The 12,380-nt window shown below is 32.1% G+C and overlaps 2 protein-coding genes across 2 annotated transcripts; both read right to left on the minus strand.

Annotated features, from left to right (window-relative positions):
• Window positions 1-665: 665 nt before the first annotated feature.
• Window positions 666-3,605, minus strand: LOC120076067 (Subtilisin-like serine endopeptidase family protein). The gene is made up of 2 exons (XM_039029848.2): window positions 2,870-3,605; window positions 666-2,443 (listed from the first exon to the last, which is right to left on the minus strand). The coding sequence occupies exons 1-2, from the start codon at window positions 3,540-3,542 to the stop codon at window positions 819-821; spliced, it is 2,298 nt and encodes a 765-aa protein (XP_038885776.1). The 5' UTR covers window positions 3,543-3,605; the 3' UTR covers window positions 666-818.
• A 4,022-nt stretch (window positions 3,606-7,627) lies between these two features.
• On the minus strand, window positions 7,628-10,339 carry LOC120075827 (Galactose oxidase/kelch repeat superfamily protein). The gene has a single exon (XM_039029515.2). The coding sequence runs from the start codon at window positions 9,145-9,147 to the stop codon at window positions 7,963-7,965; it is 1,185 nt and encodes a 394-aa protein (XP_038885443.1). The 5' UTR covers window positions 9,148-10,339; the 3' UTR covers window positions 7,628-7,962.
• Between the last annotated feature and the right edge of the window lie 2,041 nt (window positions 10,340-12,380).

The following is a 12,380-nucleotide window of genomic DNA, read 5'->3' on the forward strand; positions in this document are numbered from 1 at the left end:
TTGTACTAATATTTTCTTTAGAGCAAGTGATTTTCTAAAGAAACTTGAGAAAATAAAACTCATCCAAAGATGTTGTTCATCATTTTCAAATTCCTACATCAAATTTCATTGGTTAACTTCATAACCACTTTGTTAATGCTTGAAAGTTTTCTGTTATTTATGCAAAAAGAAAAAGAAACGTGTTAAAATTAACAAAGCCATTCATCTTATGTTTGTCTTAGATTAGGTTTTGAATGTGCAATCCTGTTTTTATTTCTTATTCTACAAGCTTTTCCCTTATATGGAAATAATCACATGCCATTCAGATATATGTTAGGTCACATTTATCAAACTGTCGTAAAAATTGGTGTGATTGAAATAGAATTTCATTGGCGAATCAATTGTAATTAATCTGAATCGCAAATGTAATTGGATTGATTGTAATCGCATTTATCTAGAATTATGAATCTGTCACATTTTACTGTTATCATTATCATTACCGTTATTACTTGACCCTAATAGTAACAGTAAGGGTAAAGGTAACAGTAAAGGTAACGTAATGACAGTAATGATAAAGATAACAATAAATTAGCAAATTTATAATTTTCATAGTGTTATAATAACAATATTTGTAAATATAACGATAACGGTAATGTGATCTTAATTAGATTGAGCACTCTTCATTCTTCGATTAAATTACATGATTTGATTACAAATTTCGATGCGGGCCCTACAACTCATTATGATTATTGAAGGTAAGTTAACAAAAAAAAATCAACTAGGACTCACTTTTTATATTACCATTGATGGATTATCTTTCAACTAGTGTAAACGTGACCTTAATTCCAATACGATCTTAGGCCGGCAACCACTATAGGACTTTGAACAATATGTCCACCTCCGACCTCCACCCAACTCAGATAACCAAAAACCATGTCGTTTTCTCTTTTAACTCTTGCAGTCCCTGCAATTTTCAGCTTAAAACTCAACTTTTGATTCTTCCTTTTGAACTCCAATTTCTTTGGATTCACTCCCACTTTGAACCCCTTCATGCCTCTCAACTTTGCTTCATATGTAGCTCTCTTCTCTCCAATCTTGGTCAATGTCCTCTTAAATTCTCCTAAGATTTCTCCTTTACTTGTCTTTGAATTACTAGTATTCACAATTATGATAAAAGAAGGGTAGTTCAAGTCCATCGATGGATTTTCGCAGTCGTTTGAGTCCAATCGAGTGATTGTTTGGATTTGACTTTTTGTGTAGTTTAATGCACATAAAAGATTTACATAGTCTTGGATTCCCATGTCGTAGACCAATCCCGGGTCAATGGCTTTGTTGGGATTAATATGGCCAGAACCCATGGCTAAAGGACTAGCAAATCTGTTCTTGTTGCCAATGTCTTTGATAGAAGTTTGATTGTTGTCTACGACATCGGCCGTGGTCATCATTGCCGACCGAATCGCTGCAGGGCTCCACCCATGGTGTACAACCTTGAGAAGGGCTGCAACCCCGGCGGCGTGCGGGCAAGACATTGAAGTTCCTGACATTATATTAAACTTGGTGTAAATTGGGTCTGAGTAAACATACATGGCTGCTACATTCTGAGGCCATGAAGCTAAAATGGCATCACCAGGCGCCATAATGTCGGGCTTTAACACAAATGGGCAGCTCATTGATGGCCCTCTTGAGCTGTAACGAGCCACACTTGGTGCTGGCTTTGTCCCAAGTATTGTCTTGTGGAAATTCACCTCTGCTTTTGGGTCAGAGCTTTTTTTTATGTAATCTTTTATGATGTTACCATTATATGGGCTGAGGAAAATTGAAGGGAATGATGTTTGGATTAAGTTATCCCAATCAGAGATATTGGAAATGAAAACTCCTAAGGCAACATTTGCACTTTGAACATTGTCAACTTGTGAACTTAAGGAGTAGTACTCATCTTTGTCATCACATACCGCAATCTTGTATCCAATTCGTTTGAGTTTCTTTAAATTTTGGCATCCACCCATGAAAACAATGGGGAGTGGAGAAACATCCATGGTTGAGTTTAAAGGAAATAAGGATGATCCCAAAATTGTAACTCCATTGCTAAGTGTAATTGTACCTCCAAAATCGCGGTCCATTGTGCCTGCTGCAACATTCAAAACCCAAGGAGCTCCATTGTGTACTGTCCCAAGCTGAGGTCCATTGTTTCCGGTGGTTGTCGCCACGAAAATACCTCTCTCCACTGCGGCGAATGTGGCTATAGCAACTGGATCTTGGTACAACGGAACCCCGTCGAGACCGAGTGACAAAGATATGACATCAACGCCATCTGAAATTGCCTGGTCGATTGCAGCTATTACATCTGATACTGCATTACCCTCTTCCCATATGGCCTTGTATATTGCTATCCGTGCACGTGGAGCCACACCTCTGGCAGTTCCTCGACCATAGCCGAAAAACGACGCCTCTTTAACGTAGCTTCCTACATCAGTTTAAGTTTTTGAGTTGATTGATGATTTAACATGGTATCATTGTATAAAGTTTAACGTTTGTTTCTTTGTTCAATAGTGTTAAAGTATTGATATGGTCAAAATACCTCGAAGTTGTTATTTGACACTCTGAATGACTAAATTGAATATGCATTTATGTTCTTTGTATGTTTGGGGTGCGGTATAAATAAACCATCAAACCCTAGAGATGTCTCTCTAATATGATATTTTTCTCTAATAATAAACTGGTCTTTTCCTCTATCTTTGGATGTAGCAGTGAACCACGTAAATACTTTTGTCAACCTTTACTATTTTCGTTTCTCACTTTCTTTATTTGTTGATTTTGTAACAAATAAAATTAAATTTTTATCATAACTCATCAATTTAAGATTTTAAGTTGATTGGTGATTTGACAGTACCTGCTGCAATGGTCGCCGTATGAGTTCCATGACCGATTGTGTCACGTGTCGAGTTCATCGATATTGTTATATTCGGAAACTTAGCAAGCAGTCCTTTGTTAAAAAACCTAGCTCCAATCAGCTTCTTGTTGCACAATGAGGCATTGAAATGAGTACCACGCTCACATTCTCCTTTCCATCTAGATGGAATTTCAGACATCCCATCATCATTAAAGCTCTCACCTTCAGGCCAAATTCCAGTATCCACAAACCCAATTATAACATCACTGCCATAATTAGAGATGGGCAAGAGACCAAAGTTGGAGCTCAGACCAAGGAAATGAGAGGAGTGAGTTGTATCAACACGAACCGATGAATCAAGAACAGAGGACACATAGCCAGGGGAATTTTTCAAAGCCTCAAGCTCAGATGGGCTGAGACTTGCACTGAAACCATCGATGGCATGGTTATAAGAATGGGTCAATTTGGAGGAGGAAGATGCAGAAGAAGAAGAAGAAGAAGAAGAATGCAGAACAGAGGAAATGGTGGCAGAGTACCAGCTATGGCGGCTAGCAAAAGGCTTAGGCATGGCGGCTGAGTTCATGTGGACGATGTAATTATCAGTTTCTGTCAAGATAGGGCACAGCCAAAGAATGGGTATCAAAGAAAACCAGAAGTATAGACCAGCTGCCATTGATGATCAAATATGGAAGACCTTATGCAAGAGTTAAGTGTATATATCATCAATTTCTATTACTTGTCTCATTTCCTTGATGTAGGGGCCACATATATCTAACTCTAATGAATCATTCAAATTTACTAGAAAAGATTTGACGTGTTAGATATCTATAATCAAACTATAAAATATATTCCAACTTTGAACTTTAAATTATAATTTTGAATTAGAAACAAATTTAAAAATTGAGAGATTTATTAGATGCATAATTCTAAGTTTAGACATATTTGACATTTTTAAAAATTCACAGACTAAATAAATATAAATTTTAAAATTATAGAGTAAATTTGGAATGTTTGGTGATAAAAATTATGGATACCATGGAAGATTCAAAAAATTTTTTTGCATAGAAAGCTTAGTTTAAAACTTTGTAAAAGTATTAAAATAAGTCAAATAATTTAAATACAAATTTAATTCATGAAGTTTTAATTTTGTATTTTATAGATTATTAGACTTTAATAATGTCTAATAGGCATAAACTATGTCTACTACGTTCTTAGCATTTACGACTTTTTTAAAAAATTAATTGATTTGTTAGATATAAAATTTAATTTATATCTAATAAAATTTAAACTTCAAGTTTGTGTTTAATAGATCCATTGATTTTTTAATAAAAAAATCTAAAAGCTAAAGACATATTATTTGAGATGATTGTAGGGAGAGATGGAGAAATATTGGAGAATTACGATTAGCATTTCTCAACATACAAGGAGATGAAAGCAAATTTAAATACAAGGATTAAAATAGGTTCAATAGCTTTTACATATAAAATAAATCTAACATAAACTAAACCTATTATATTTAATATTAAATACTATAACATATACTCTAACATTACTCTATTAAACACAAAGTTAAAAATTCAAAAAATTTAAGACTTATTATACACACGTTAAAAGTTTAAAAATTTATACTTTTTTAAATCTATGGACCAAATAAATACAAGTTTTAAAATTTAAATACTAAATTTGTAATTTTGTGCTAAAAAAATATCTTTTTGTTCCATATTAATTTATTACACCATTTTGGTTTTCATGTTATTTTTCTAATCACTGCATATTTAAATGTGTTGCCGCCGTGATGGGTCTGACAGTATTGGGCTTTATAAGGCGAAAATGAGCTATTGGGCAGAAACTATTGGGCCTGCAGAAGTGAATATGGGCCTCGCTTCCCAATTTGGTTCAACTCTATCTATATTATATTTTGAAGCAGATGAACTTCCAACATTTTCTTTATATATATATTATATTTTTTCCCTGGGATTTAATGTTGCCTGATCTTTGGAATATGATTTAATTTTTAAATGGTATCTAAAGTTATTTGACCATATATAAAGATGAAGTGGATGTTGTAGTTTTTAAATGATGTGGCACCTTTTATTTTCTAGTTATGGAGATTTAATATGGATGGAAGACAATATTAACATCAAGATTATTTTTTAGCTTAATTTATTTAACACAAATAGTGTAAGGGTGAGGTTCTGAACTTTGATCTTAATAAAAATAATACAAATTAATTGTTGTTAGATACGATTGAGTTATACTCTCTTTAAATAATTAAATATCTTCAGTAGAAGACGTCAGAATCAAATTGTTAATGGCAAAATTAAAATTCTTTGAAACTTTAGCTTTAAATTGATTTAACTATACAAATGCGTACTGCATCACTTTAAATAAATGTAAAGCTTGTCCTTTTTCTAAGTTGAACCCCACACAACTAATAAACGAAGTTTTTTCGTCATTGATTTAGCTAATTAAAAAGTTTGATGAATTCAAACATTGTAAGCAAAGATTATCAATGTCAAATGCTCATATTTTCATGCTTTTGCTGATTATTTTTCATTGGCAATTGTTCTTTCTTTCTTTTCAAAGGGACATTTTAGATATGGAACAAAGTTATTTAGTCTAAAAATTGTTGAGTCATGGAATCCATAATAAAGGAACAATTTCTTTCTAAATTCTTACTCTTCCCCAACATGTTAAGTGTGAATGAGTTGGGATTACGAGACAAAAAGTGAAATTGTGAAGTCGTGAAACCTGCAACATTAATAAATTATAAAATTGATGTTTTTTAATAAGAATGTTTGCGTGTTGGGTTGATTGGGTTGAATACTTTTTAGATCCAACTCCATCAATCCAAACAATTCTTATTAAATAATGAACCCAATCCAAATATTTACTTAATTATTTTCACATATTGAAATAAGATTATCAAGACAATTTTAATTATATTATGAAAAACTTATTTTCATAATGTTAAAAAATTATTTTAAATAATTCTTTGATAATAAATAATCTATGAAAAAAATATGAAATTAAGTATATTAAAATAAATATATGTATATATGATTGTATTTCAAGTGAAAAAAAAACACACTTTTTAATATTAATAATAATTTCAGTTTAGTTCTCGTTATTTTTTGCGAACCCAACCAACTCACTCCATAAAAAGCTTTGAAAAATGGCCAAACATAATTTTCTTTATGAAAATGGTCGAATGACTAATTTTGATACTATTTAAATTTTAATAATTGACAAAAATACCTCTACAACTTAATCTATATAATTATGCTCAATTTTGAAAAAAAAAATCTAATAATTTAATAAACTTAACCACAAAAAATCTAATCTTAATTCTTAAAACCAATATCTAAAATAATATCATGCAATCCAAACTAACGTAGAGATTGGGAGGAGGAGGTGAAGCTACATTTAAATCTAAAAATTGGAAAGATAATAGATTTTTCTAAAAAAGGGAAAAGATACCGTCGTAAATTTGTAAACTATAATTTGAATATTAAAATCAATATTGATAAGATTTAATGGATACAAACTCTTTAAATATCTCTTATACAACAATAAGGGTAAATAAGACAAAAAAAAAAATGTCAACCAAAATATTCATTTACCATATTTCAGGATAACTTTCTTTTGGACATTTTTCAAAATCTATCATTTCACACCATTTCTCTAAAGTTTTCATTGGAAGTCAACTCAACCCAAATATATTAATAATCTAATCCAAATCATATCGATTGATGATTGAATTAGGTTCATCAAATTTTTTGAGTCATCCAATTTTTCGAACACGTTAGTTATTTAGAATCCACTTCTCTAATTTCGTCTCTCAGGGCAAGCTGCTCCTACGAAATTTTCCTTCACAACAGTTGACTTTGAAAACGTCTTTTCAATTTTATTATTATTATTATTTTGACAAGCAACGTGTTATCAATTTATTTATAAGAGGAAAAATTACGTGAAGTAGGGACCTGCCATTGCCTTTTCTTAAAAAGTGGCTTATTTATTTATTTTCAAAAAAGCTCTTTGAAAGTATCTTTTGCCGTAAAGTTTGTGGGGGAAATAAATTAAACAGATGAATGAAGGCCCAGCTTAGCTGCTGACGCTGCTTGCAAAATGCAAATTTGTCACATTGTGGGTGTTGTTGCATTAATGGCATATCTGTGCCACAATCTTTCATAAATTAAAGGATACAAAAATCTATTTCGTTTACTGTTTCTATCAAGAGTTTCATCCATCCGGATTTATATATCTTCAGCAAATTTGTAGATTAGGACAAGAAAATTTGTGGGATAGGAGGAACCTTCATGAGCCAAACATCTCTACTTTTTGTATAATTTGTATTTAAATGGTACAATTGATAGATTATGAAAATTTAAGTTTGTGTGACCAAATTTTGGTTTGTAGGTTGATTTTGAGTATAACTCAATTGATTTTCGATTGAGAAGTCAAACGAATCCGTCTTATCCAACTTCAGGTTGAATGGCTAACAAAAAGGAAATTAGTTTTATGGCCAGTGAAAGTTGCAATATAATACAAAAAGTGAATCTGATAATGAAACATGTGCAAATCTAAGTTTATGTACAAGTCTTTGATCTAGATTTTAAGCAAATCATTTGACTTTTTCACTATGGGCATCACAATTTGAACCCCAAAAGTCAATAACTTGTATCCTCAACTAAATACTTTCTAGCAAGTCAAGCAGCAATTTGCATCAGATGGAACCCAAAAAGCTCAAGAAAGAGATGAACATAAATTATTGTTGTATATGATCCCATATTGAAAGATATGGCTCCTCATAATATTTATAAAATCAATCAACGAGCTAATCTTTTCTAGATGAAACCTAAAAAGTTAAACCCAAAGAAATACCATCTCGAGATGCGTTGAAAATCCCACCGAGGACATCATCAATAGAGAGTTAATCTCCTCTGGTCGTGGAACCCATGATATCTAATATGATAGTTTCTATAGAAAAGACTCAGCTCTGGCAGATTCAAGAGCTTCCTTAAGAAGCATTTCTACAAACACATAACACACAGACTGACCAAAGTAAGAACAAAATGACAGAGTGAAACAAGTTAGGCAGATGCGTACAGTTCTGGCACAAAAGAAAACCATCTGAAACCACAGCTCCATCTCTCCGGTAGAGAAGGGCATTTGGGAAGCCAATGCCAAGATCTCCTGCAAAATTTGTAGTACAAAATCTCCGGCCAAGTGTAGCAACAAAGACAGATGGTTCCCTGATGCCAAAAGCAATAAACGTGCTCGTAATTGTGGTAGCAAATCGACATGAACTTCTTACAAATCATTTGTGGTACACTTTCAACTTCCACCCAATTTCTCTGTTCAGAGAATTCCCATAATCTCAAGCTCCTCGAGATCCCATTCCTTCCTGTTCCACCGATCATGTACAGTTTCCCATCTCCATCGCTCACTAATCTAACAAACGTGAGCTCCTCAGGCATTACAATATCTGTTTGCTCCCACTCGCCATTATCCAAATCGAAGGAAACAATAGAGAAGGGCTCAGGCGTAACAAAATACAAACGGCCGTTATAGTAAGCAGCTTCTTGACGATGATTATCCCCGAGAATCGGTTCGAAATTGTCGAATCTTCGCCAGGAATGATCTCTGGAATCGAAGACCAAGGCGGAATCAGAGAAGAGCGTGAAAATCTTGTACCCTAGGGGCACGGAAACCAACGTGAGAAGCTCGAATGCGAATGGATGATAGGGAAATTCAATGAGTCGAGAAGATTTGGTCAAGAAATTACAGACAACGAAGGAACATGAATTGCGAAGAGAGAAGCAAACGAGACCATTGGCGGTGGAAAGAAGAGCAGTAGAAGGAGTAGCGGAAAGAAGCGAAACGGAAAGAGAGAGTGGGAAGCTCCGCCAAGTGCCGAGAGCAGAGTCGTAGAGAGGGAACTGACTGAAACATTGAGGATGCGCTAGCAAGAGAAAGGAAGAGAAAGAGGAATCGGAATGCTTAGAGACGAAGGAAGGAGAATATAAGAGAGAATCGAAATGCTTACAAGTGGATCTTAGATTAAAATAAGTTCTGAGAGGGAGAAAAGAGAGTATGTGATCGAGAAGTTCCGGTGGTAGTCGACTCCAGATTCCGGGATCCATTTCCGGCGACGGAGAGACAGCCGGAGAAGAAGGAACGTCTTTGGGCTTGGCGGCGGCGGCGGCAACGGTGAGTCCGCTGAACTTGGAAAGATATTTGAAACTCCTGGATTTTTCTCTGATTTTCATTTTCATATCTGAAATTCTGAAAAACGGAGTAACGGAAATGAGATATAAAGGGAAAAAAAAAAGGGACAGGACGGCAAAGATAATGACAACAATAAAAAAATTTTTTATAAAAATGTTTGATACAATTATGTTTAAATACTACTTTTCTTCCTTTTTATTTCATTTCAGTATTCATATTTTTAAAATATTTATTTTAGAGATAATATTTTTAACTTTATTTTATTTTGATTCTTATGTTTTTAAAATATTCATTCCAATTTTTATGCTTTTAAAAGTAAATATTTAAGGAATTAAAATAATCCTTCTTTAAAATTTAAATACTAAAATAATTAAAATTGAAAATATAAAAACCAAGATGAATATTTTAAAAATACATTAATCAAAATAAACTAAACTAAAATAGTATGTTCACTTCCATCCATCCCTTTAGTGTTGTACTATCAAATACTTAATTTTAGTCCATTTGTATCATCAAAACTACTTCAAAAAAATGTACTAAAACAGTTTCTTGAGGGTAAAAAATGTTAGATTTATTAACTTTCAAATCTATGTCTATATGATTTTTAAAATGTGAATTTTAAAACATGTCTAATAAGTCTTTGAATTTTCATTTTGTTTTTAATAAGTTCTTGAATCTTCAATTTGATATCTAATAGGTCCTTGACCAATTCTAAATTATTTGTAGAACTTACAAAATTATTAAATATAAAATTAATTATTTTTATCTGTAATACATATAAATTTCAATTTTAAATCCAATATATCAATTAGTATTTTAAATTTGTGAATATTTCAAGCATCTATTCGACAAAAGAAAAAAAATTAGTACTTTTAAAATTAAAAAAAAAGGTTTAAATGTCAATCTAATTAGTGGGTATTTAAAACTAAATTAGATATAATACCTCCATGATGATTCTTTTATAAAAGTAAACTTAGATATTTTTGTAAAGCAAAACACATGTTTGTCCTTGGACGTGAAATTGATATTTATTTCATCTCTTAGCATTTAAGAATTGATATGAGTAGTCTCTTAAATTCGAAAATAGTTCAAGACTCTCGAAACTAAGAAGAAAGTACATATTCGTTTTCAAAAGTTATTTCACTCTTATTGTAGATATTTTTTTAATATAATAATTGTAGGATTGGAAATTCAAACATTCAACTTTTAGAGATGAAAGTCATGTCAATTATCGTTGAGTTAAACTCAATTTGATAGCCTAGTAATAATATCGCTAAAAATAATATATTGGATTATGCAGGGAAATAGTGTCATATTTGTAAGAAAATTAATGGGATTTGTATTTTGTATTAGTTTTAGGATATCAAGCCAATGAATCTCATATAACTATCACTAACTAGTGAACTAATCCAAATGACTTTCAAGAAATAGACACAAATTAAGTGACTATAAATAATTAATGAATGACTTAAAATTAATTACAATAAGTTATATGAATATTTTATTTAAATTAATTAAAACTAATTTAATGAATATATTTTTTATATCATTAAATAACTTAATACTTAATTACAAAATTTATATATATTTAATAAATAAATGTTTTGATAAGTAAATTAATTATAATTCATATTTAAAAATATATATTTTTTTTCAAATTGTTTTGAAAAATATTGTAGTTTTTCTTAAAACTTCTTTAGCAATTAAGCATTTCTTAATAAAAGAGGACAGGACGGCAAAGATAATCCCAACAATCAAATCTTTCTTTATTATAAAATGTTTTATTGGAATAACATAAATTTCTAAATATAGTGCATATGCTTGTTTATTATTGATATTTCCAATAACTTTTTTGTTATAGGTTAGCATTTTCACAATAAATTTTGAAAAAATATTCGTATATTCTATTTACTGACATGAAAATTATTATTATCATTAACCAATTTTGATCAAAATTAATGAGAAATATAGGCAGATGACCTTAAATTTAGGCCATAATGTCAAATGACGTCATCACGATACCACATTATAAAATTGCCCTCCCTTTTGTCTCTCATATGATATCCCTCTCTTCAAACGTAATGGTCTTCCTAGAAGGTGTCGCTCGAAATTCTTGTGTGGAAGTATCGCTCAATCTCGCTTTGCAAAATCATCATCCATCTGCTGCCGCAATCGAAGCTCTTGGGTAAGTGAATTTCGGTCTAGGTTTCGTTGGGTTGGAATCGGAAACACGTTCAATGGGTTCCGGGATTTAATAATCGATCACATCTTTTTTTATTTTAGATTTTGATGTGTTCTGCATGGGTTGAGGACGAAGATGATATAGTTAGAGCCAGATAAGGTGAGAGCGAGTTTTGAGAGAGCGATATATGCGAAAGCAAGATCGGCGAGATTAACACTAGGGAGAGGTAGATCAAAGAGAGCGAGATGGGTGAAAGCATAATAGGCGAGAGCGATATATGCGAGAGCGAGACAAGCTAGAGCGAGATCAACGAGAGAATAATAGGCGAAAGTGAGACAAGCGAGAGAGATTATAATGAGACTTTAACAGTATTTATTGTTACTGATTTTTTTTTTTAAGAATTTGTTAACTGATAGATCGAATATTCATATTATGCAGGAGTAATTTAAGATGTCAAAAACTTTGAAAATACTGAAGTTGATAGGTTTCCTGGGCAAGTAACGAGCCTGATTGCAAATGCCAACAAGATTGTGAAGGAGAAGCTTACCCGAGGGCAGTTAGAGATGTTCAAGTTTTTAGGTGATTTTTAGACATTAATCTTGTATTCAACAACTTACTTATCCACTATATGTTATTGAGGGAAGTGAAGAAGTAGAGAGTGAACTCGATCAGCTTCTTTGTTAGAGGAAAGGTCGTCACATTTTTAAAAGACGGTTTTTTGTTGATTACTGATTTGTGGCGGTCCCATACACGAGTTGTTCGGAGTGAGGAGTCCTCACAAGAACTTGCAACGAAGTACTTTGGTAATCGACCTACTTCGAATGCATTCAACCTTTACTAGAAGAAGAATACAAGAATTTAGAGTTCGAAAATGATGATGATGCTGTTAAGATCACTCTAGTGTATTATACGGAGGTTGTAATGATAGGAAAGGACAAGCAGAAGAGTGTAGTCGATCGTACACTATTTGAAGATTGTTGGATTTTGTGTCCTAAAACTCGTGGTTTGTAAACAATAAGCTTATTCTTAAATTCAATAAAGTTATTATTGAAGTTTGATTCAATAAAGTTGTTATTGAATTTATGAATTGCTTATTTC

Source organism: Benincasa hispida, chromosome 4 (genome assembly GCF_027475165.1).
Source record: "Benincasa hispida cultivar pf3 chromosome 4, pf3_genome.v1.1, whole genome shotgun sequence".
NCBI lineage: Eukaryota > Viridiplantae > Streptophyta > Magnoliopsida > Cucurbitales > Cucurbitaceae > Benincasa > Benincasa hispida.